General features: G+C 43.2%; 1 protein-coding gene across 3 annotated transcripts in view; it reads left to right on the forward strand.

Annotated features, from left to right (window-relative positions):
- CORO6 (coronin 6) overlaps positions 1 to 27,022 on the forward strand; it is a 219,436-nt gene extending 192,414 nt beyond the window's left edge. For 2 of the 3 annotated variants that reach the window (XM_075335242.1, XM_075335241.1), the window contains exons 7-11: positions 2,474 to 2,578; positions 5,389 to 5,534; positions 15,108 to 15,165; positions 19,625 to 19,855; positions 20,638 to 27,022. In XM_075335242.1, coding sequence (XP_075191357.1) covers positions 2,474 to 2,578; positions 5,389 to 5,534; positions 15,108 to 15,165; positions 19,625 to 19,855; positions 20,638 to 20,760 — 663 coding nt within the window. In that variant the 3' untranslated portion in view covers positions 20,761 to 27,022. The remainder of the gene's footprint in view (positions 1 to 2,473; positions 2,579 to 5,388; positions 5,535 to 15,107; positions 15,166 to 19,624; positions 19,856 to 20,637) is intronic. The other variant, XR_012750427.1, reaches the window with a different exon arrangement.
- The last annotated feature ends 357 nt before the right edge of the window (positions 27,023 to 27,379 follow it).

Raw genomic sequence — 27,379 nt, forward strand, 5'->3', positions numbered from 1 at the left:
CCATGTGCAGGGCATTGCAGCTTTAATATCCATGGTTACAACTACTCATATAGTGACAGTTAGTTACTCGTGGTCATAACCATGGATACCTTTAGCTACTGCCATTACACATCTATCAACAATCCCATAACCATTATTCCAATTGCCTCCTCACCAGGGCAATCAAAAAGAGCCAAGGTGAAGCACCAGAATTGGTGCATCTCATGTGATGAAACACTTTTGGGATGGCTGCAGGCTGCTATTTTTAGGCTGGGAAGAGCCTAATAACCATGGACCTTCCCAGCCATATAATATCAGCTCACAGCTGTCTGCTTTACCTTTGCTAATTATCAAATATGGGGGGACCCCACATTGTTTTTTTTAAGTTAATATGGTATTCATTTAATTGGTTATTCAATTTATCTCTAAATATCTATCTATACATTTATCTATCTTTGCACATCTTTAACACATAAAAAAACAGTCATTTCTGTGTCATTCGTTTTTCTAGTACGTGTTACATGGATGTCACACTGACAGCACACATAGCACAGATGACACACACGTACACACAGATGGTCAAAACGGAATGTGCCACAAGAGCAATTTTTTTAAATGAACCTATGAAGGGGGGTTATGACAGCAAAAACTTAGTGAAAGTCTCTCTATAACCCATGATCTTTTACAAAGATAAGCAAATGCAGAAGTAAATACTTGGAAGATCATCAAAGCTGTTACGGGTTGGAGCTAATAACACCCATCAAAGATAATAAGATATGGTATTTGCATCAAGGGAGAAACACCTTCTATATTGTAAAATGATCTTATGCTAACAGTGGATAATAGCAGTGCAGATTCCGGCTTTAGAATGCGGTGTGTCAGCATGGTGTCCGTGGATCTTAGTTCATGCAGCAATGCATGATAGGTATGTCAAAGTTAACCCATAACAGTAGAAACATATATTTAAACTGTGTGAATATTTATATACGTATATGGGTGTGTATAATATATTTTTAATATATTTTAATATACAGTATTATGAAACTAACTATACACTAATAGCCTTTAATGTTACATTTATGAATACAATAATCAAATTAAAGGGAATCTGTCACCAGGTCTCATTATTACGCCATCTCAGATCTGCATAAGGTAGGGGCAGACCCTGATTTCAGTGATATTCTAGTAACTGGGCTGCTTGCTGCAGTTTTGATAAAATCACTATTTTCTCTGCTGCAGATCCATCAGTTCTTCGAATGCTTAGCGCTATATAACCCACCCACACCACTGATTGGCAGCTTTCTGTCTATATACAGTGTACACATACAGCTGCCAATCAGTGGTAGGAGTGGAGTTATGCAGAGATCATGAATATGTATTGTGCTTTTCTCAGATTAGGTGGCAAAAACCTGCAGACAGATCCTCTTTAACCCTAGAACGCATAACTGGGGCCTCACAGGCCTGCTAGGTTACTTGTTTTCTATGGTTGCACGTTCTAGGGTTAAGTAATGAATGTTACAATATTATAAAGAATAAAAATTGTATTTTTCTCCACATTTACATACACTACACATGTATATACACTACAGTGACAAAGTATTGATGATGTATACTACAAGTATCAACACTTTTGTTAAAGTTGCCATAACAGAGGACCCACTGCAGTCCCACGTGGAGGCAGATAAGGCGGTAATAGAAAGGATCAGATCCCGTGCTGTCGTGGCAAACAGCAATCCTGGATTCTATTATGGTCATTTTATTTTACTACGCATTTCGCAGAGTCTTTCACATGTGATTTTTTTTTTTCTGAAGAAGGAGAACAACTCTCCGAAATGCATAGAAAAATAAAATCACAATAAAAGAATCCTGGATTGTTCTGTGCTACGGCAGTGCGACATCTGAACCTTTCTAATACCACTTTATCTGATATACAATTTGAGGTTGCACACAGAGTACATTCAAGTTTATAAGAGCAGAGTTGTGTGTGATTTGCAACTTGTGACCAAAAATACTACAGGGTTTGTTATTTTTTCTTTTCTACTACTGTTGCACCAGTGGTGTGCTCGGTTTTGGGGGGGAGACAGAACCCCGTTGTTATTGATTGGATGTGACTTTACAGTGCGACATGGCAATCCTCATGTTGCATCACGCGTCACAGGTGGCAGATAACTAACACAATCCATTCTGAATGACATATAAAGCTGCTGGGTGACAACTCCTCTATAATGCCATGGATACTTTTAGTAGGTGTCAGACAGCATCTATTTACTGTGGTCATCTCTAAATATATAATTGATGTAACTCTGTAAGCCCAATAAAATGCTATGACAGCTAAAATCTATTAATATCTGTCATGCACTGATTACATTTTTGCATATTATTTTTTCCCCAAAAGTATTTGTTATAGTTATCTTACATTAGAAAAATGACAAAATAAAACAATATTTTAATGCCTCCACTACATTTGCATTAACATAACCTATTTTCTGTCTAGAGCAACTTCGATGAACCTATTGCATTACAAGAAATGGACACCAGTAATGGAGTATTGCTCCCTTTTTATGACCCTGACTCCAGTGTAGTCTACCTCTGTGGCAAGGTAAGAATGTATGCTTTATACAATGTACTGTATGTAAACTTTGTAGAAATCCAGTCTTTTTCTCAAAGCAGGCATGGTCCTCAACTTTTCTATGTGGACGTCTTCTTGAAGACCACATACAGTTGGCCAAATATAAATTTATATATAGGGAAGAGGGGACCATATCTCTGTAATGGAAAGGTGCAGGCAAAAAAAACCAATGCAGAGTAGCAATTGCATATTTTTGTAGGGACTTTTCTTACTTGAATATTACTTGCATACATATATTTTTGGCTGAAAATCATTATTATTCAACCTAAACTTTGATTTGGTATTAAATCCGGTTAGAAAGGTATTCAAGAGATGTGAGAGGGGCTAGAAACCCGAAGTAGCATCAAGTAAACTGTCAGACTAGAATTAAGCAAAAAGATGCGTCTGATTGATGACGTCTGATTAGGCTTCGCACAATGTCATGATGTCGCTGGAACTTGATAATCACAAGAGGCTCGCAGGATACCCACATTCAAGTAACAGCTGAGAAAGTTGGCACTGCCCTGGTCTGATTGACACAGAGAACCAACATAGACACTGCATAAGAGTCCTGCAAATGATTTTACTTAAATTTGTCAGAAGAGTTAATACAGAACTGCAGTCTATATACTTTAATGCTTGACTAACACGTTGCAAAGATAGGGATTGGACATTGAGTTACAGGGTTGTCAACTATTATGAGAAGTGATGGTTTTTGTTTTTCTAAAGAAAAGCTATCTATAATTGAAATAACACTCTGGGCATCAGACTGTTGACTCAAACACTTCCTATAATTTAAAAATAAGAGCTCATTGTTGTAGATCTATATCCACTTTTCAACACTGGAATTCTAGCACCAAGCATGGAATGTCGTGGAACTATGGAATTCACAGGATGGATAGACATGTTAATGATATGAAAAAAAATGAAACAAATTTTCAAAACATCTCAATTTATCCAGTATTGAGTATGAGCACCATGCACATGGGTACTTACACTCCTTGGCTGCTATCAATCAGTTTATTATAGGTTGTCTACCAGGCTGAATGCCCCAGCAGTAAATCATCAAATTCTGCTGCTGGCAGCTCTCTATGCAATTGGGGATTAATGATGTCCCAGATGAGCTCAATAGCAGATAAGTCTGGAGACATTGTAATCCATATTCGTACATTTAGGCCATTCACACTACTCACAGTAGTGTAAGCATTATGTGGTTTGGCATTGTTGTGTTGAAAAAATGGCTCCTGAACCCCTTTGGAGAAATAGACATACAATGGTCCCATGATTGATCCATTCTGTCCCTCAAGTAAAATTGAACATCACATACTATGCTTAAGGCATCAAGAATTAATTTTTATATCATTGGGCTACAAGCCATGCTTCCAGTTACAGTGTCACGGAGGTGTCAGGGTAACTGAAGCAGGGATCCCTAAACTGGCCCACAGACTAGGAACTCTGGGCTGTTTCTTATCCCATGAGGTAGGCTTGTTGATATCCAGGTCTAGACTGCCAAAATGATCCTAACTCCTATGCGAACCCTGATCTAATACCCCCTCTGCCCCACCCGAGGAGATAGCCGGACTGGAGAAGTAAACCCTACAAATAACAGACGGGAAAAACCAAAACACATGCACACTGCAATCAGACAGAAGGGAGAGACAATACGTGCCTGGGAAGAAATAAAACACAGGGAGGAAATAAACTATCAACATGGATCTTTCCATACCACACAGGAAAGCACACAAAAGATCATCAGGCTCTAGATCACTACAATAGGGACCGATATCACTGAAACAGTGCTGAGCTATATTCAGCAAGGAGCAACCGGATCCAGTACTTTATAAAGAGTGAAGGCAGCTGTGAGTGGTCAAAGCAGCCTGAGCTCCTAACAGCAGATCACAAAGCCAACAGGCGTTAACTCCAGTGAAACTAAAACAGCCGACGTCAGAGTCAGGCTAAGCAGCTAAGAGACCTAAGGTTGTTTGTCAGACTCTGTGGTATGAATAGAGTCCGACGCCTCCATGACATCCAATGAGTGCAAAGCTGAACACCGCATGACATACAGGTGTTCCATTGACCTCATACCATTGCTCTCAAAGGCTATCATGTTGCAGCGCAAGATGGCAATGGAGGCTGGAATAAAGGTGCGATGAGTCCTGATTTTGCTTTGGATGCAATTATAGTCAGAGATTGGTCTGGAGACCACATGAGTAATGCCAAGAAGGGGTCTTCAGGAGAACACATCACATCTACCTCTGGGAATATAGTGTGGTGTGGCATATTGTAGAGTAACCAGACCTCTCTAGCCTCCATGCCAGATACACTAACAGCTCAGCATCACATTGATCTGGTCATGGAACTAATGGTACAGACATTTCTTCAAAATGACCCAGGAGCCATTTTTCAACAGTATGAAGACAGGTTGCATGTTTGTGCTACTGTGAGCAGTCTGCCTGGCCCAGACATGCTACCATGTCCTGCAGCTTCTCCAGACTTGTCTTCCTTTAAATAACTTAATTGATAGCAGACAAGGTTTATAAGTCTGTAAATTTCAGCAGGCGGCAGTCACATTCAATACTGAATAAATCAAGATATTTTGAATTTTTTTTTCATTTCTTCAGTCTGTCCATCCTGTGATTTCCATAATTCCACCACTTATTTTTTGGTGTTGCACTTTCAATGTTGAGCAGTGTAGTTTTGGTGTTAATGGACATATAATACCTAAAGCTGCTCAGTATTATTCAGCACAATGTTTCCTACTGATGTGATGCAAAAATAAACTGTATTGCTTTTTCTTTCAGGGTGACAGTAGTATTCGTTACTTTGAAATTACAGGAGAGGCACCCTTTGTCCATTACTTGAGTACCTTCAGCAGCAAGGAACCCCAGAGAGGAATCGGTTTCATGCCCAAAAGAGGCTTGGATGTCAGTAAATGTGAAATAGCCAGGTAAGGCAGATTTTTAGCATGGAAATCTCGGGAGGTAAATAAACTAGACACAGCGGAAACCTTTGAGTTACATTGAAAATGTTGAATTAAAATCTGCTTGTTGTCGCCATTATTGGTATCTCCTACAAAATGATTAAAAGGGTTTTAGTAATTTGGCTTGGTAAAAATACATTCGACACTCTCAAGGTAGGGTTTGAGGTATTGTTTTAATTCATGGATGACAGGATAATTCAAGTACTGCTCATAAGAACTTCATCTAAGCACGTTGTCCAAAAACTCACACCACACCAGCTGCTTAAGATGGAAGATGGTCCTTGAGAATGTGCATCTTGCAATTTGGAATAAACTATAACAAAATTATAGGGAAAAAGAATAGTAAAAGCAAATATGAAGCATATGGTTGGAACATTTTTCAGGGCATATATATGGAAGCTAATGGGATACTGATACCTGAAAATTTCATGTAATGACATAAAGGCGGCATTACACGCTACGATTTATCTGACGATATGTCGGCGGGGTCACGGTTTCCGTGACGCACATCCGGCATCGTTAGCGACGTCGTTGCGTGTGACACCTACGTGCGATTCCGAACGATCGCAAATAGGGTGAAAATCATGCACGTCGTTCATTTTCAAATTATTGTTCGGCGTTTGGATCGCAGCAGACATATTGGTATGTTTGACACCCTGCCAACGACGTACAACATCAAAACGACCACCTTGGTCAACAATATGTTGCTAAACGATGTTGCGTTGTTTTTGAGATCGTTACGTGTGACCGCTAATAAACGACCTATATGCGATCTCGGCAAATCATAACTACGATCTGGGTGTGTCACGTCGCTCATCAGATCGTCAGATAAATTGTAGCGTGTAAAGCGGCCTTAAGTTGCTGATGTCTGTTACGTCAGACTTATGATGCACCAGAGTTTTGGTTCGTTGCATTTTTGGTTTAACTTACAGCAATGATATTGCAGTAGTTGTACATCGCCCGGGCCAAAAACTAGTACTCTAGCAGGATACAGATAAGCCCCCACTAAGTGGAAGTATCACGGGTGCAGGAGGAGCAATTCACACACACACACTTCTAAGAAAATAGAGGGGCAATTGCTGGATGATAAACTGCACACTAATGGCTTGCATAGAGCGCTGTTCACACATGCAGATGCACAGTCACAATCCCGCAGTCTATTAAGGGACGCCCATACTATTAGATCAGGCGGGCTGCCAAGCCGTACTCCATCTGTGCACCATACAGGGACAGGAACTCTAATATGCAAGGCCTAACAGAAAGGGGCCTGGCTGTATCCTGTACAAAAAAAAATGAGGTTTTAGTTGTTATTCTGGCCAGAATACGCAAGCCTACAACCCTTGTCATGGGAACCTCATGCTTGAAGGTCCCTACACTAAATATAAAAATGGCAACAAAAAGAGGAATAAATATCCTCCAAAAATTAAGCATTACTTACAGTAAAGATAGGGCAGTAGTTGTTCATCGCCCAGGCCAAAAACTAGTACTCTAGCAGGATACAGCTAAGCCCCCACTGAGTGCAGTCATCATAGGTGCAGGAGGAGCAAATCACACACACACTTCCATGAAAATGGAGGGGGCGATTGCTGGTTGCATTTTTGGTGCAAGCTAAAATTGCAGAAATTATGAGTTTAGTAATTGCTTTTTTTAGGTGTAAAGGGTACTTCACATGCTGCGATCTCGCTAGCGAGCATACCCGCACCTGTCGGTTGTGCGTCACGGGCACATCGCTGCCTGTGGCGTACAAAATCGCTAGGAGCAGTCACACATACTTACATGCCTAGCAATGTCGCTGTGACTGGCGAACCGCCTCCTTTCTAAGGGGGAGGTTCTTCGTTCGGCGTCATAGCGGCCTCACTAAGCAGCCGCCCAATAGAAGCGAAGGAGCGGAGATGAGCAGGACGTAACATCCCGCCCACCTCCTTCCTTCCTCATTGCCGGCAGCCGCAGGTAAGGAGATGTTCCTCGTTCCTGCGGTGTCACACATAGCGATGTGTTGCTGCCGCAGGAATGAGGAACTACCTCGTTACTGCACATACAATGATTTTTGGTAAATAAATGACCTCTCCAAAACCAACGATTTTTACCTCTTTTGCGATAGTTGCAGGTCACTCGTACGTGTCACACGCTGCGATGTCACGAACGACGCCGGACGTGCGTCACAAACACTGTAACCCTGACGATATATCGTTAGTAGTGATGAGCGAGCATGCTTGTAACTACTCGGTACTCGCACGAGTATCGCTGTACTCGGGCTGCTCGGCGGGGACCGAGTAATCTCGCGATACTCGTGCTGTACTCGTGGTCTTCATCCCTGCATGTTGGCGCTCTTTTGAGAGCCAGCCCTCATGCAGGGATTGGCTGGCAGACCACTGCAATGCCACAGCCCTGTTAGTTGTGGAATTGCAGTGATTGGCCGGCCTGCACAGCGTGACCGAGCCTTTATACCGGCCGGCGCGCTGTGCTCTGCTCACAGCTATCCAGACAGTCAGTGCAGGGAGAGTGTCGCTGATTCAGGGAAAGCTTTGCGGCCCTTTATAGCTTTTTCAGTTGCAGGGCTGAAAACAGTGTGACCAAAAGTCCTTCTCAGGACTATTCTAGTTGTATACAGGCAGGCAGGGTATAGCCAGGTCGGAGTACAGTAGCAGAGTCCTTCTCAGGACTATTGTTGCTATATACAGGCAGGGTATAGCCAGGTCTGAATACAGGCTAGTGACCAGAAGAGTCCTTGTCAGGACTATTGTACCAGTATACAGGCAGGCAGGCAGGCAGGCAGGGTATATATAGCCATTCCTAGTGGTGACCGTATACCAGCCTTCATCATATCTGGGGCTGGTGTACACAGTCTAAAACAGTCCAGATAGTGTCTGACTTGTCTGTAATTGTCGCTCCCCAAAAAAACCTGTTAGGTTCTTAGTGCGTCCGTGCTTGGTTTTTAAAACCGCACGTGTGTGCCTGTCGGTGGCAGCGTACAGGTGCACTTGTGTGCAATTTCCACAAACTTTGATATAACGCACAAGTAGTGAATACACGTCAGCACAGCATTGCAAAATGCGCAAGGGCATTGGCAAGGAACAAGGAAGTGGACGTGATGGTGGTGCAGGCAGAGGCCGAGGTCGTGGGCAAGCTCTAATTTCGCCACAACAAAGGGCCACATCTAGTCGCTCGCACGTCCTGTCCCAAATTCTTGGGGACCGCAGCAGTACACCGCTCTTGAACCAAGACCAGTGTCAACAGGTTGTTAGTTGGATAGCAGATAATGCTTCCAGTCAGATTGGCACCACCACAAACACTCTGTGTTCCACACGGTCAAGTGTCAGTAGCCGTGATACTGCACCGCACATTTCTGAACCTGATCCTCCTTCCTACCACCAGGCTGAGTACACGTCCTCCTCGGACATTAATGATCCCACACTTGGACACTCGGAAGAGCTGTTCACGTTTCCATTCACACATTCTGGCCTCTCGCCAGCTCATATTGAAGTGGGTCATGAGGAGATCGTCTGTACAGATGGCCAAATATTTGAGCAGCCACGTTCTCACGAAGTTGGCAACGTGTCTCAACAAGTGGTGGACGATGATGAGACACAATTGTCAGGAAGTCAGGAGGAGGAGCAGGGTGCGGAAGAGGAAGACGACGTGGTGGATGATCCAGTAACTGACCCAACCTGGCAGGAGGATATGCAGAGCGAGGACAGCAGTGCACAGGGGGAGGGAGGCGTAGCATCACAACAGGCAGTAAGAAGCAGGGTGGTGGCCCCAGGCAGAAGTCAGGCAACCGTTCCCCGGAACAACACGACGACACAAGGTGCCTGTACAAATGTTAGGTCTTCCCGAGTCTGGCAGTTTTTTAAGTTGGCTCCAGATGATTCTAAAAAGGCCATTTGCAACACCTGCCGTGCCAGCATCAGCAGGGGTACCAAAACTAGCAGCCTGACCACCACAGGCATGATCAGGCACATGTCAGCCAAGCACCCGACTTTGTGGGAAGTACAACAGAGTCGAGGAGCAGTGCTTGCTGATGTCACTGCTACGTCTTCGCTGGTTGTGCATGCGAGCCAATCCCCTGTCCATGCTGCCTGCGAACAAGCCTCCTCCACTCCTGCACCTGCAGTTGCCTACGCAGAAAGAACACCATCATCAAGCACGTCCTTGTCCCAGTGCAGCGTTCAGTTATCCATTCAGCAAACCTTTGAACGCAGGCGCAAATACACTGCCAACACCCCACATGCCACAGTTCTAAATGCTAACATTTCGCGACTGCTTGCGCTGGAAATGTTGCCTTTTAGGCTGGTGGAGACAGAAGCATTCCGCGACCTGATGGCGGCAGCTGTCCCACGTTACTCGGTCCCCAGCCGCCACTATTTCTCCCGGTGTGCCGTCCCCGCGTTGCATAACCACGTGTCACAAAACATCACACGTGCCCTGAACAACGCTGTTTCACCCAAGGTCCACCTAACCACAGACACGTGGACAAGTGCTTGTGGGCAAGGCCGCTACATCTCGTTGACGGCACACTGGGTTAATATTGTGGAAGCTGGGACCCAGTCTGAGCGAGGGACGGAACACGTCCTTCCCACACCAAGGTTTGCAGGCCCTACCTCAGTCAGAGTTTCACCCACACTCTACAGCTCAGGAATGTCATGCTCTTCAGCCTCCTCCTCCTCCTGCGCATCCTCATCCACTGTACCCTCCACACCAGTCCCAAGCTGGAAGCACTGCAGCACTGCCTCGGCGAAGCGGCAACAGGCTGTGCTGAAGCTAATCTGCATCGGTGACAAACCCCACAATGCAGAAGAGGTGTGGACAGCTCTGAAACAGCAGGCAGATCACTGGCTCACACCTCTGAACCTAAAGCCAGGAAAGGTCGTGTGTGACAATGGCCGGAACCTGGTGGCGGCTTTGAGGCGAGGCCAGCTGACACATGTTCCATGCGTGGCCCATGTGCTCAACCTCGTGGTTCAGCGGTTTATAAAGTCATACCCAGAGCTGTCTGATCTGCTGGTAAAAGTTCGCCGCCTGTCTGCACATTTTCGAAAGTCACCTACTGCTTCAGCCGGCCTCGCCGGCTTTCAGCGCCGTTTGCATCTTCCGGCTCACAGACTGGTGTGTGATGTCCCCACGCGTTGGAATTCAACTCTGCACATGTTGGTCAGGATATGTGAGCAGAAGAGGGCAGTTGTTGAGTACCTGCATCACCTAAGCCGTCGGGAAATGGGTCAAACTCCACACATAACACCTGAGGAGTGGAGATGGATGTCAGACCTATGTACCATCCTCCAAAACTTTGAGGACTCCACCAAGATGGTGAGTGGTGATGACGCCATTATTAGCGTCACCATACCGCTACTCTGCCTTCTAAAACGGTCTCTGCTGAAAAACAAACATGATGCATTGCAGGCGGAGCGCGATGAGTTGCAGCAAGAAACAGTAGTGGGTGTGGGTGATAACACACAGCCCAGCCTCGTCTCATCACAACGTGCAGTGGAGGACTATGACGAGGAGGAGGATGAAGACATGGAGCAACTCTCCGGCCAAATTGAGGATATGACATGCACACCAGTCATATCCTCGGTTCAGCGTGGCTGGCCAGAGGACAGGGTAGATGAGGAGGAGGAGGAGGAGGAGGAGGACAGCATGTTCAGTCATCTTGTTGGTCAGGCTACTGAAGTCCTGGCTGTTAAGAGTCTGGCGCACATGGCTGACTTTATGGTAAGCTGCCTGTCTCGTGACCCTCGCGTTAAGAACATCTTGGCCGACAATCATTACTGGTTGGTAACACTGTTAGACCCACGCTACAAGGAGAACTTTTTGTCTCTTATTCCCGTGGAGGAGAGGTCAACCAAAATGCAGCAGTTCCGGAAGGCCATAGTCACGGAAGTAGGCAAAGCATTCCCCTCACAAAACGCTAGCGGCATAGGTCAGGAATCAGTGGACAACCGAGGCGTACAGCCGAGAGAGGCACAAGTCCAATCCGCCAGAGGTAGGGGAACAGTCTTTAAGATGTGGGACAGTTTTCTCAGCCCCTCACGTACCACAGCCCCTGAGGTGCGGGGTAGTGCCACAAGAAATCCTAAGTTTGCCCAGATGCTGAAGGAGTACCTTGCAGATCGAACAACTGTACTCCGACATTCCTCTGTGCCTTACAATTATTGGGTATCCAAGCTGGACACGTGGCATGAATTGGCTCTCTACGCCTTGGAAGTCCTGGCCTGCCCTGCCGCTAGCGTTTTGTCAGAGCGTGTTTTTAGTGCCGCAGGTGGAATCATTACAGATAAACGCACCCGCCTGTCAACTGAAAATGCTGACAGGCTGACTCTGATCAAGATGAACAAGGGTTGGATTGGGCCAGACTTCACCACACCACCAGCAAATGAGAGCGGAATTTAAAGTTTGCCATGTACCTCCACTTACCCATGGGTACACACTTCTGGACTTTGGATAATCGCTGGACTGCTCCTCCTTCTCCTCATGCGCCACCATGATGACCGTTACAAATTGCAATACTTAGGCCTTTGTTTCAGGTATACCCCCAGTGGTAAATTTTTTCGCCCATTCTTTGCAGAATGGACATTACAACGACAGGAGACCCGCTCCTTTGCAATGGGAACAATGTTTTGAGGCCCTCATGCACGTCTCTACCCAGGGACAACGTGGAGCCTCCCAATTTTTGGCTGCCCTGCCTAAGGGCTATACTATAATACACCCACTTCCTGACAATGGACACTTAATGTTTTGAGGCCCTCATGCACGTCTCTACCCAGGGACAACGTGGAGCCTCCCAATTTTTGGCTGCCCTGCCTAAGGGCTATACTATAATACACCCACTTCCTGACAATGGACACTTAATGTTTTGAGGCCCTCATGCACGTCTCTACCCAGGGACAACGTGGAGCCTCTCAATTTTTGGCTGCCCTGCCAAAGGGCTATACTATAATACACCCACTTCCTTACAATGGGCACTTCAAGTTTACAGGCCCTCATGCACGTCTCTATCCAGGGACAATGTGGAGCCTCTCAATTTTTGGCTGCCCTGCCTAAGGGCTATACTATAATACACCCACTTCCTGACAATGGACACTTAATGTTTTGAGGCCCTCATGCACGTCTCTACCCAGGGACAACGTGGAGCCTCTCAATTTTTGGCTGCCCTGCCAAAGGGCTATACTATAATACACCCACTTCCTTACAATGGGCACTTCAAGTTTACAGGCCCTCATGCACGTCTCTATCCAGGGACAATGTGGAGCCTCTCAATTTTTGGCTGCCCTGCCTAAGGGCTATACTATAATACACCCACTTCCTGACAATGGACACTTAATGTTTTGAGGCCCTCATGCACGTCTCTACCCAGGGACAACGTGGAGCCTCTCAATTTTTGGCTGCCCTGCCAAAGGGCTATACTATAATACACCCACTTCCTTACAATGGGCACTTCAAGTTTACAGGCCCTCATGCACGTCTCTATCCAGGGACAATGTGGAGCCTCTCAATTTTTGGCTGCCCTGCCTAAGGGCTATACTATAATACACCCACTTCCTGACAATGGACACTTAATGTTTTGAGGCCCTCATGCACGTCTCTACCCAGGGACAACGTGGAGCCTCTCAATTTTTGGCTGCCCTGCCAAAGGGCTATACTATAATACACCCACTTCCTGACAATGGGCACTTCAAGTTTACAGGCCCTCATGCACGTCTCTATCCAGGGACAATGTGGAGCCTCTCAATTTTTGGCTGCCCTGCCTAAGGGCTATACTATAATACACCCACTTCCTGACAATGGACACTTCAAGTTTACAGGCCCTCATGCACGTCTCTATCCAGGGACAATGTGGAGCCTCTCAATTTTTGGCTGCCCTGCCTAAGGGCTATACTATAATACACCCACTTCCTGACAATGGACACTTAATGTTTTGAGGCCCTCATGCACGTCTCTACCCAGGGACAACGTGGAGCCTCTCAATTTTTGGCTGCCCTGCCAAAGGGCTATACTATAATACACCCACTTCCTTACAATGGGCACTTCAAGTTTACAGGCCCTCATGCACGTCTCTATCCAGGGACAATGTGGAGCCTCTCAATTTTTGGCTGCCCTGCCAAAGGGCTATACTATAATACACCCACTTCCTTACAATGGGCACTTCAAGTTTACAGGCCATCATGCACGTCTGTATGCAGGGGCATTGGTGAACCTCACAATTTTGGACTGCCCTGGCAAAGGAAAATACTACAAAGACTCACTTCCTCAAAATGGGCACATTAGACTCAAGAGGCCTTCATGTACGTCTCTTCTCAGGGACATCGGAGTGCCACACAATGTTTTCACGTAAAATCTTTCATGTATTAATCTCAAAAAGTAACATACACCAGCTCTATCTCACTATTGGGTATGTGCCCTTAACATTTCTGCCATGAAAAATCATTTTGGGGTAATTTTGGAAGGTTTTCTGGTGAGTCCGTAAAAATGGCGTGAAACGCGGACAAAATTGTTCACAGCTGTGACTTTTGAGTGATAAATGCTTCAAGGGGTCTTCCCCATGCTGTTGCCATGTCATTTGAGCACTCTTCTGAGACTTTTGTGACATTTTTAGGGTTTCTCCATGCTGCCGGGGGGTCATTTCAAAAAAATACTCGGGTCTCCCATAGGATAACATTGGGCTCGTTGCTCGGCCCGAGTACACGAGTATCTTGGGATGCTCGGCCCGAGCTTCGAGCACCCGAGCTTTTTAGTACTCGCTCATCACTAATCGTTAGCGATCAATGTCGCAGCGTGTAAATAGCCCTTAAGGGTCTGTACCCACAACCAATAATAGCAGCGTTTTGGGCCCAGAGTGTTTTTGCTGCATCCAAAATGCTGCGTTGTACAGTAGAAGCACAGTGGATGGATTTATGGAAATCTCCTACCCACTGTGCTTCTTTTTTCCACAGCGTAAACTGACATGCGGCGCAAATTCCCTAGCCGCAGCATGTCAATTTATGCTGTGGAGACGCGAGAGTTCTCCGTAGGGAGAGCACAGACAAAGTCCACAACGGCCCGAACCCTGATCGTGGGCACGGACAGCTGCGGTCTCATGTGGAGAGCACTCGCGACCCCGTAGGACAGGACATGCTGCATCAAGGATGCAGTGTTTCCTGATCATGTGCACCCACCCTTAGTTGTCTTATATTCTTTGACCAACATTTCTTAATTAAAGGTGCTTTTACACTGCCTGATGCACAATGTTAAATGACCACCAGCTGGCACTAGCCTGTTTACACCGTAAGATGCTCACTCAGTGCGCATAGGCCACCATTGTTCTTGCAAGTGTGATTCCTGTTAACAAAGGATGATGTGCTGCCGAGAATGATGATGATCTTTTGTGCAGCGGGTGAACGGCAGTATGTTTACCCTGCACGATTATCGTGAAATGAGCGTTCCTATGATCACTTGTTCTTGATAGTCGTGCAGTGTAAATGGACCTTTAGTTTTCCAAATTCTATTCTTTAACATTTACTTCTTTACACTAATTATTTTAATCAACATATTTATCTTTTACAGATTTTACAAACTGCACGAGAGGAAATGTGAACCCATTGTTATGACCGTTCCAAGAAAGGTGATTCTATAACCCGTACATTTACCAACATGCCCATCAATTACTTTAGTTCCATCTATTGACTTGTCTGATATGTAATAAACTGAGACTTACAGACAATGATCTATGAGGAAAAGTATGCAAATTATCCTTCCTCAAGAAGGGAGAAAGTTGTCTATCGTCATCTGTTGGATGTAGCTAAACTACAAGTCAATAGCTAAAACTTCTACAAGCCTTGCAAGACGAATAAGAATTTTAGCCAAACCAGAGACTCGTCTGTAGGCACTAATGACCTTATGAAGGAAATTAATTTACATATTTTATGATAATGGAGCATTGCATGTATTAAGCCCGCTTTACACGCTGCAATATATCTTACAATGTGTCGGCGGGATCACGTCGTAAGTGACGCACATCCGGCATTGTAAGTTACATTGCAGTGTGACAGGTACGTGCGATTGCGATTGAACGTTAAAACGTTCATCGCATACACATCGTACCTTTCTCTAGAATTGAACGTGTGGTTGTTCAATGTTCCCGAGGCAGCACACATCGCAGTGTGTGACACCCCGGGAACATTGAACAGAACTTACGTGCCTCCCGTGCCGCCGATAATGCGGAAGGAAGGAGGTGGGGGGGATGTTTACGTCCCGCTCAGCTCCGCCCCTCCGCGTCTATTGGCTGCTGCCACATGACGTCGCTGTGACGCGGAACGTCCCTCCCATTCCAGGAAGTGGACGTTCGCCGCCCACTGCGAGATCGTATGGACAGGTAAGTACATGTGACGGGGTTTAATCGTTTGTGCGGCACGTTCAACAAATTGATACACATACACATACGATGGGGGCGTTGCAAATTACATACGGTATCATATGCGAAATTGCAACGTGTAAAACAGGCTTAACTCTATACTATAGTACAATCTCCTTAAAGAAACGTATTCAGCCGGTATCTTGGTCAGGAAAATACTGTGAATAAACTGTCTACAGATGGGTTTAGGTTCACCGAAAAAATGTACTTTTTTTTAATATAACTTTTTATTAGTTTGTTCCAAATGCAACTAATTCAAAAGATCAAAGGAAAATATTAAAAACGTCTACCTGGTAGATTGTATCAGGACAAAGAAGGAGGATACTAGGAATGCATATAGATATCTGATTCCCCTATTGTATCCCTAGTAAACCCTTACTAGCTGCAGAGGTTGGAACCCTGCGCAAGTGGTGCTCCTGCTCAATGTAGGCTTACCCTGGTGTGCTCTATTTGTCCCGTGTCTGGTTATAGTTCACACAACAGGTAAACTCCTCCTTTAGTGTCCATAATATTTATGTTCCTCTCACGCATGTGCATAGAGCAAATATGTCATCAAACGTACCACCGGGTGCGTTCAAATTCCCGCACTCCCATAGAGTAGAGCGCAAGTGACTGTGCAATCCAGCACATGTATTTGATAGAGAGGCAAATCAAAACCCCTGCAAAAGACCTTCAGGAATATTTAGCAGACTTTGGAGTTGGAGTATTGTTCTACTGTTCAGAGACACCTGCACAAATATATCCTTCATGAAAGAGACAACAGAAGAAAATTTCTCCTTCCTCCTCACCATAAAATTCACAGTCAAAAATCTGAAAAAGAACATGTGAACAAGTCTGATGCATTTTGGAAATAAGTCCAGTGGCTCAATGAGGTTAAAATATCACTCTTTGGCCACAATGATCAAAAGGTATGTTGTAGAGAAAAAAGGGCACAGAATTTCAGGAAAAGAATATCTCACCAGCCATTTAGCATGGGTTGGATCAATCATGCTTTGGGGCTGTGTTTCAGCCACTGGCACTAGGAACATTTCATAGGTAGAGGGAAGAATGGATTCAATGAACTTTCAACAAATTCTTGATGCAAACATAATACCACCTGTAAAATAGCTAAAGTTGAAATGAGGATGTCTCCTACAAATGGATAATGACTAGGGATGATCGAATACCTCAATTATTCGGCTTCGCGAATATCCGATGAATAGGTCGGAGCTATGCAAATATTCGATGCGCAATGTAAGTCTATGGGAAGCCTGAATAGTTCCGAATAGTTGTTATTCGGGATTCCGATAGACTTACATTGCGCATCGAATATTCGCGAATAGTCGAATAGCGGCGTTCTATTCGGAAAATATTCGCAAAGTCGAATATTTGAAGTATTCGATCATTCCTAATAATGACTCTAAACACACTGCAAAATCCACAATATACCACCTCAAAAAATGCAAGCTGAAGGTTTTGCAATGGCTTTCACAGTCCCTAGATCTGAACAGAATTGAAACTCTGTGGCTAGACCTCAAAAGAGCAGTGCATGCAAAATGAGCCAGGAATCTCACAGAACGGGAAGAATGAATGAATGAAATGAAATTCCAAGAATGAATGGATGAAAATCCCTCAAACAAGAAATTAAAAACTCTTGGCTGCTACAAAAAGCGTTTACAAGCTGTGATACTTGCCAATGGGGGTGCTAATAAGTACCAATCATGCAGGGTGTCCAAACTTTTGCATCAGCCCAGTTTCCTTTTTTTTTGCTAATTTTAAAATGTAAAAGATGAAAATATTTTTTTTTGCCTAAGATACAAAGTAAATGTGTGATCTCTAACTTTATGCCTTTTAGAGATCATTTCATCTTCAACTTGCTTAACTGTTCCCAATAACAGTAATTTTGACCAGGGTGCTCAAACTTTTACATGCCACTGTAAAGTACGTGGAGTGTAGGGAATACTTTTGAAAGATGGAATCAGACAGTGAGGAATAATGCAAGGGGGAGCAGAGAAGTGTTAGATTAGTCAATGTGATAATGATAGTACTGTACTGCCTAATTTGCCTGTCATGAATATGTCACTTTCATCTGAGACCGTTGCAGGATCTGTTATTAATAGGTCATTGTGATTTTCAGATCAAATCTTCTCTATAACATAATTGTATTTAACTTCACTTGGTGCTGAAGTGGTTAAAGGTTCCTTATTGATTATGCTGACATTCCATTTAGCTATAATCTCAGTAGCTGCACCTTAATGCCATTCACCTTCATTATTTAAACTCACTCCTGACTCTCCCATATGCCAGTGATATTTCATTCTATGCTGACCTGTGAAGAAGTAGTCTCTGGAAAAATCTGTGGTTATTTTTCCAGTGGCTGTAGTAAAGTTCCCTCTCTGGAAAATATTTGGACATCTTTTGTTGTATCTGTCTCCCTGTTTGTCTCCTGTCCCTCGTGTTGTCTTTATATTAGTAGTAAGACTAGTATTTTGCTGGCCTTCTCACTAGTAAGGGTAATACCAGGGTCAGCCAGGGCCTAGGCACATGGTCGCGCATAGATATGCACACTAAGGAGGTGCAAGAATTCTTAGTTGTCTGTAGTCCAAATTATAAATCCAATATATATATGCATACAATAACCACGCAGTAACCACAATAATCAATGTGCTCTGATCAAAGCAGGAAAATGAATCTTTATTTTAAGGAAGTTAGTCGCTTTTTTAATGGTTGCTTTGAAAAGATTTTGAATCCTTCCAAAGGATGCAATCCTTTATCATATCATGAGTTTCTAAGCAGCTCTAAGCAAAAGACAAAGGTTATATTAGGAAACAGGAGATTCATATGTCCTAACATTTTCTTAATGATATACTTTTCTAAAATATAAGAAAAAGCACAAGTAAGATACAGGTTACTTCGTTTGGTAAATTTCAAGCTGAGCTTAATTGACAAGAAAAGAACCAGACAGTCTCTTAAATGTCTCTGAATGCAAATATCAGTGCAAGTGCCATCTTGTCCTGTATTTTGGGTACCTTCATATAATCATATCCATAACAGGGAAAGGACCTGTCTAGGGATGCTAAGGAGGTTAGGGATCAGCCACAGGTAATTATGAGGAGGTGACCACTTTCCCTATTGTGAAAGTTTTTCATTACATCTTTCCTGTTGTACTGCACACCGGGCATTCCCTCGCCCCGACTTGACAGTGTTGTTACAACATACTTCATACTATGGACACTGGGGGTTTACCTGAAGGTAGCGATTCCACAAAACTGTTGCAGGTCAAGAAAAATCTTGGAATGGAAATGGTTGGTTGGAATGCACAATTCAGATTATCATTTTTGTAACACCGCATGTGGGTAGGATGATAGTGATGAGAAGGAGATGTAGAATTATACATAGCTTTGTAGGTGAAAGTGATGAATTTAAATATTATAAAGTGGATGGGTAACCAGTGTAATGACTGGAACTGGGTAGAGGTATTGGTGTTGTGGCTGGACAGAAATACAAGCCTTACTACTGCACTGAGGATGGATTGAAGAGGGAAGAGTTTAATAAGAAGACCAATTAGGATGCTTTGTCTTAATTATAACTCACTATCATGTCACTTATATTAATCACATCCACATTCATAATCTGAAGAAATATGAGATTTGAGTGACTACATTAAGACTGGTGCTTTTCTTTCTTACAGTCAGACCTTTTCCAGGATGATCTGTATCCAGACACCCCTGGACCTGAACCTGCCATTGAAGCAGATGAATGGTTTGCAGGACAGACTGCTGACCCTATATTGGTATCACTCAGGGAGGGCTATGTTCCTGTGAAGAACAGGGAACTTAAAGTCACCAAGAAAAACATTCTGGACAACAAACCACCCACTGGGCCACGTAGAAGTTACTCTTCTTGTGAAACTGGCTTCTCAGTAAGTACTTTAATTCACTAGTCACACATGGGTCCTCTGCCACAAGACCACAGCACAATATTAAAGGGAGTCTATCAGTAGGGTCAATCCTCCTAAGTGATTTGTATATTCTGGTCATAGAAAGTTGTAAAAAAATATACCTTAATAACTGCAATTTTATATCTTATTCCTTGTTTTTGTTAATATGTAACTGAGTTAACACCTATGGCCAGAACACAGATCTCCCTTAGAATCTGTCTTTCGAGTCTATCTTGAATGAAAGGGGGCGTTACCAGTGTGAGACATGTAATGACTGAAAGTCACTCTCCTGATCTACATGTCTCACACTGTTAATGCCTGCTTTCATTTAAAATAAGCTCTGGAGACAGATTCTCAAGGATATCTTTGTTCAGATAATTGATCTTAGATCTTTGTCCGGATAACAGATCTTAGATCTTTGTCCAGATAATAGATCTTAACAGTTCATTTACATATTCCTGAGAAATCCATGTTTTTCTTAAGACCTTGGATCGCTGATATCAAGATATTTTATTCAGCTTTCTATGACCTGCATGCACATATAGACTTAGGAGGGTTGATCCCACAGATAGATGCCCCTTTTAATGACACTTAGAAGATGGAATGTCTCATTACAGATTTTGCATTTGATCCAAAATGTAAATTATAGCTCGCAGGTTCTTTGTTCAGAATTTTGGGGCTCTTTAAAAAAAAAATAATGATTTTTAAAGGATAATTGTCCCAATGAGCATTAAAGATGTACTTATTTCTGTTTTCTTCACCAGAGAGTCTCTCTAGAAGATCTTCTGGAAGAGATCAAGTACCTGCGAGCCACCGTTGAGTCTCAAGAGAAGCGCATCTCAAGTTTAGAAAACCTACTGCAAGAAATTGCTAATGGCACCGACTGAGACGAACTTTGAAATTCTGCCATCCGGCCGAGAATGCACTTCAACGATAACATGCCCTACTTTTCCTTGCAAGCAAACTTGAATATGTTTTGATGGAGCCAATGTATGGACTCCAAACAGAAGGCCCCATGTTTATGCCTTTCATTGTCAGGGAAGTCTATAGAGGCCTTCTTCTTTGGGGTTGGTTATGTCTATGGGACAGGAAATGAAGACTTTTTTTCTGGGGGGGTGGGGTCAAATAATTTATGGACATTACTTTGCATCTACATAGAGAGAACAGGCTATAGGCTGCTTTGACTGACAAGTGGGACATATAGCAATCTGAATTACAAGATTATGGCTGTGCTATGCCAAATTCCATAAATTGTGAAAATGGATCAGGTTACCTTGGACAGAATTAGAAACATATCAATATTTCTCAAGTCATCTTCATGGTAAAAATTATACTATAGATCAGGTACACAAATGACTATGATTGTTTTTAAGAAATACAAATATACAAAAAACATTGTTACTATCTTTTTTCATAGAAGCTTTCCGATTTTTCATGAACATAACATGTTTATTTTCATATAGAATATCTCATACGTTGATGTGCACAACAGAGGCTGCCACTTTGTAGGCCGATCCAGATGGGCCCATACTATGATATAATACTGGCCACAAAGGTCCAGCAGAAGCTTTAAAGATGCTAGTTGGGACTATTCTTATGGTTTTGTTCACAAATACTAAATTATTCTATTTCTATAATTTAATAATGATATGACTTGTGTGCACAATGATATTAGTAGAAGTAGAATGTAATGTAAAGTGGATTTACAAATAGTAGGTTGTCAGAAATGATTCCTCTGGTACAGTGGCACTTGAAAGTTTGTCAAACCTTCGGAATTTTCCATATTTCTGAATAAATTTGACCTAAAACTGTTAGATTTTCACACAAGTCCTCAAAGCACATAAATGGAACCAAATCAAACAAATACCGTAAGTCAAAAATATTAGTCTTTGCCACTTTTTGAGGATGGTGATATCACATGTCTGTTAGTGGAGAACATCGGCTTGAAGGAATTTTAGCTCATTCCTTCCTTTAAAACAGCTTAAACTTTGTTATACCGGTGGGTTTTCTTCCATTAATTGCTCCATTCTGGACCTTCTATAACATTTCTATAACATTAAGGTCAGGGCATTGACTTGACTATCCAAAAACTTTAATGTTATTTTTCTTTAACCATTTTAGGATATTTGTTATAAAATCTTTATTCCTGTTTAACGCACTTTGGCAAGACTAAGCTATGACAGCTCGAAACGCGTTGACCCGGTGTCTTCTATTTTTCATGCATTTTTATTTTTTTGTGATTTTAACCGCCTTCTAATAAATGTGATGTTTTAACATACCGTAATATATTTTTTTTGCGGTTGCTGATATCCTTTCTCATTCATGAGCCACATGTTGTGACTATAACTTCTGACAGGCCGGAAGTCAGAAGTTACGTCACAAGCTCTCAGTGCAGATCTATGAGAGTCTGAATGAGGGCAGAACGAGGATCTCATAGACCTGTTTTGAGTTGTCCTCTGACATGCTACATGACACACTGGAGCTGCCGGCAGGTCACAAATCTCAGGAAACCAACAGGAGCGACATTAGAAAAAGATGTTGCCGTCAGAAGGAGAGTATGAGAGGGAGACTAAAGGGTGCTTCACACGCTGCAACATCGCTAACGATATATCGTCGGGGTCACTTTGTTAGTGACGCACATCCGCGCCCTTAGCGACATCGCAGCGTGTGACACCAAGGAGCGACGATCAACGATCGCAAAAACGTCAAAAATCGTTGATCGTTGACACATCGCTCCTTTTCATAATATCGTTGGTGGTGCATGCTGCTGGTTGCTCGTCGTTCCTGCGGTGTCACACATCACTATGTGTGACGCCGCAGGAACGACGAACATTTCCTTACCTGCGTCCACCGGAAAGGAGGAAAGAAGGAGGTTGGCGGCATGTTCCAGCCGCTCATCTCCGCCCCTCCTCTGCTATTGGGCGGCCACTAAGTGACGCCGCTGTGACGTCGCTATGACACCGAATGCACCTCCCCCTTGAAGGAGGGATTGTTCGGCGGTCACAGCGACGTTGCTGACAAGGTATGTGCGTGTGACGCTGCCGTAGCGATAATGTTTGCTACGGTAGCAATCACCAAATGTCGCACGAAAGACGGGGCAGGTGCTATCGCGCATGACATTGCTAGCTATCGCTAGCGATGTCGCAGCGTGTAAAGCACCCTTTAGTCAGGGGACTTAAATTTAAAGCAGCACTCCAGTGGGAAAATAAAAAATGCTGAAGTAGTGCTTTAAATATAAAATGATGTTCATTCACCCCTTATTGTCATACAGTGAAGGAAATATTTATTTGATCCCTTTCTGATTTTGGAAGTTTGCTCTCTGACAAAGACATGAACAGTCTATAATTTTAAGGGTAGGTTAATTTTAACAGTGACAGATAGAATATCCAAAATAAAAAACAGAAAATCACCTTGTATAAATTATATAAATTATTTTGCATTTTGCAGAGAGAAATTAGTATTTGATCCCTCTGTGAAACAAGACTTAATACTTGGTGGCAAAACCCTTCTTGGCAAGTACAGCAGGCAGACGTTTTTGTAGTTGATCATGAAGTTTGCGCACATGTCTGGAGGAATTTTGATTCACTCCTCTTTGCAAATCATATCTAAATCATTAAGATTTTGAGACTGTCGTTTAGAAACCCAGAGCTTCAGCTCCCACCATAAGTTTTCTATGGGATTAATGTCTGGAGACTGGCTAGGCCACTACATGACCTTAATGTGTTTCTTTTTGAGCCACTCCTTTGTTTCCTTGGCTGTATGTTTTGGGTCATTGTCGTGCTGGAAGACCCAACCGCGACCCATTTTTAATGTCCTGGAGGAGGGAAGGAGGTTATCACTCAGGATTTTATGGTACATGGCTCTATCCATTCTCCCATTGATGCGGTGAAAAAGTACTGTGCCCTTAGCAGACAAACACCCCCAAAATATCATGTTTCCACCTCCATGCTTGACAGTTGGGACGGTGTTCTTTGGGTCATAAGCAGCATTTCCCTTTCTCAAAACATGGCAACTTGACTTAAGGCCAAAGAGCTCAAATTTTGTCTCATCTGACCACAGCACCTTCTCCCAATCACTCTCAGAATCATCCAGGTATTCATTGGCAAACTTCATACGGGCCTGCACATGAGCCTTCTTGAGCAGTGGAACTTTGTGGGCACTACAGGATTTTAAGCCTTTACGGTGTATTGTGTTACCAATGGTTTTCTTGGTGACAGTGGTCCCAGCTGTCTTGAGATCAGTAACAAGTTCCCCTGTGTAGTTTTAGGCTGATCTCTCACCTTCCTCATGATCCTGGATACCCCACGAGGTGAGATTTTGCATGGAGCCCCAGATCGATGTCGATTGACACTCATTTTGTATTTCTTCCATTTTCTTACTATTACACCAACAGTTGTCTCCTTCTCACCCAACGTCTTACTTATGGTTTTGTAGCCCATTCCAGCCTTGTTCAGGTCTATTATCTTGTGCCTGACATCCTTAGAAAGCTCTTTGGTCTTGCCCATGTTGTAGAGGTTAGGGCGGCTTTGCACGTTGCGACATCGCAAGCCGATGCTGCGATGTCGCACGCGATTGTCCCCGCCCCCGTCGCAGGTACGATATCGTGTGATAGCTGGCGTAGCGAAAATTATCTCTCTTAGCTTCCCACCTGCCCTGCGACCGTCGCTGTGGCCGGCGACCCGCCTCCTTCCTAAGGGGGCGGGTCGTGCAGCGTCATAGCGACGTCACACGGCAGGCGGCCAATAGTGGCGGAGGGGCGGAGATAGGCAGGATGTAAACATCCCGCCCACCTCCTTCCTTCCGCATATCCTACGGAAGCCGCAGTGAGGCCGGTAGGAGATGTTCCTCGCTCCTGCGGCTTCACACACAGCGATGTGTGCTGCCGCAGGAGCGAGGAACAACATCGGACCGTCGCGTCAGCGTAATTATGGATTACGCCGACGCTGCACCGATGATACGATTACGACGATTTTGCGCTCGTTAATCGTATCATCTAGGCTTTACACAGTACGATGTCGCATGCGATGCCGGATGTGCGTCACTTTCCATTTGACCCCACCGACATCGCACCTGCGATATCGTAGTGTGCAAAGCCCGCCTTAGAGTCTGACTGATTAATTCAGTGTGTGGACAGGAGTCTCTTACACAGGTGACAATTTAAGACCGCTGTCATTAATGCAGGTATCAAATTGATTAGGAGTGTCTAACTGGTCTGTAGGAGCCAGGACTCTTAATGGTTGGTAGGGGATCAAATACTTATTACTCTCTGCAAAATGCAAATAAATGTATATAATTTATACAATGTGATTTTCTGGATTTTATTTTTGATATTCTATCTCTCACTGTTAAAGTTAACCTACCCTTAAAATTATAGACTGTTCATGTCTTTGTCAGTGGCAAACTTACAAAATCAGCAAGGGATCAAATAATTATTTCCTTCACTGTACCATTGATCAAAACTCCCGACTCAAACTGTCTCTTCAAATGATCTGCTGATATTAAAGGTACACATACTTCTATGACGTAACAGAAGTGTTATTGGAGAAAAATTGTAAAGGGTTCACAAACTTTCAAACACCACTGTAAGACTACTCTAGTCTGATACAATATGGTTCAAACTTCTTGTGAACACACATTATATAGGCAGTATTCTCATTCAATAAACAGAATGGCTACCTCTGCTGTGAAGCACTTTATAGTGTTTAATAGTAATATATATATAATATATGGATTAAATTATTATAACCTGGTTATAAGAGTCAGAGTTTAAGATCACACAACCTTTTTTTACACAATGATGCATCCCCAAAGTCAGAAGCTTAAGGATAATATACTTCTCTGTGGTTTGTAAGTCAGCACTAGAGTTAAAGAATATGGCCTTGTGCGCACGATGCATTTTTTTATGCAGGTTTGGTGCAGATTTGGTGAAGATTGTGGCCCAAAGCTGCATGTCTATCTTCATGCCAGCAAAGTCAATGAGAATTCTGCAGTGCCCTTTGTGCATGTTGCTTATTTTTTACTTGCAGATTTGGTGCGTTTTTTTCTTGCGCTTTTCAGGCTCCATGCGCACAGTGCAGAAAAGTCGTTAACAATAAAACTGCACCTTTTGGCCAAAAAATGCACCTTGGGCCGAAAAACACATGCATTTTCGGTGCATGTTTACCGCGTTTATGTCTCATGCGTTTTTTTAAGTGAAATCAATGGCTGGAAGGGCAAAACAGCGCAGGACAAAAACGGACAAAGGACATGACATGCTGCAGTTTTTTGTCAGCCCAAAACTGCAAGCAAAAAAAAAAAGCAACGTGTGCATAGCACTTGTGCATTCTCATAGATTTTGCTGGGAGAAGGAAAGACATGCAGTTTTTGGCATCAAAAACTGCAGCGTGTGCATGGAGCCTAAGCCCCTCCACCCATTGACTTCATTAAAAAATGCATGGCACAAAAACGCATAGAAAATGCACTAAAATGCACACTTTTTGGTGCTTTTTTCTGCAAAAAGATGCATATTTCATGCAGAAAATTTCTTCACAAATTCTGCAGCGTGCGCACATAGACTAAAGATAAAAATCTTTGTGAGTCGCAAATCCCGGCTGTCATAAGATTTGCTCTTCTCTTACCTTTTTGCTATTATGCATTATGTTGCTGCCAGTGCCTATGGTGGATCACCCAGCCAAAAACTACCATAGTTGCTTAAATATTCTCTGTTTGCTTGTAAATACATCCCAAATAATATACAGACATCAAATAATATCACCTCTAATGTATGTGTGGGGGAAGAGTGTATATATAGCAAGACCAAATAGTAATACAACAGAGATAAAGCAGGGAAAGATCAATAAATATATCATTATTTGTTCTGCCGCCAAACATTTTGCTGCCTTAGGCATATGCCAAGTTTGTCTAAATGGGAAATTAATTCTTGTGCTCAGCACTATATTGTTTTATTCTGTGTATCACTGTGTCTCTGTGGTGTCGAAACGACAATGCGACAATGCTGCCTACATGGACTTACAGATGAAAATATGGTTTCATGTCCATAAAGCTCCATTACCATACCTCATAGAAATAATATTTATTGCACTCCACTAGCGTCCAATATGTGTCTTTTTTTGAGGCTGGGAGGGATACAAATAAAGTATATGTAGTGTGGTTTTTGTTTTGTTTTTTTTTACTTTCTAATATACTTTGTGTAACAACAAAAAAAATATATTGTTTTCCCTCTATGGATGCAGGTATGACACCGCAGTGCAAGAACGTGAGGTTCTTAGCACATATTGGATTCTGAATTACAGTTGCAGTACCCAGTGAATCCATGGGTCTATAGAAAGAAATTTGGATCTTTATAGAATTATTTGGTAATATAAGTTTATTCAGTGATACCGTAGCAAAGTATGGGATGTTGTGGCCATATACAGGTGCATGTCAATAAATTAGACTATCATCAAAAAGTTAATTTATTTCAGTAATTCAGTACAAAAAGGGAAATGCATATATTTTATAGAGTCA

Source organism: Anomaloglossus baeobatrachus, chromosome 2 (genome assembly GCF_048569485.1).
Source record: "Anomaloglossus baeobatrachus isolate aAnoBae1 chromosome 2, aAnoBae1.hap1, whole genome shotgun sequence".
Lineage (NCBI taxonomy): Eukaryota > Metazoa > Chordata > Amphibia > Anura > Aromobatidae > Anomaloglossus > Anomaloglossus baeobatrachus.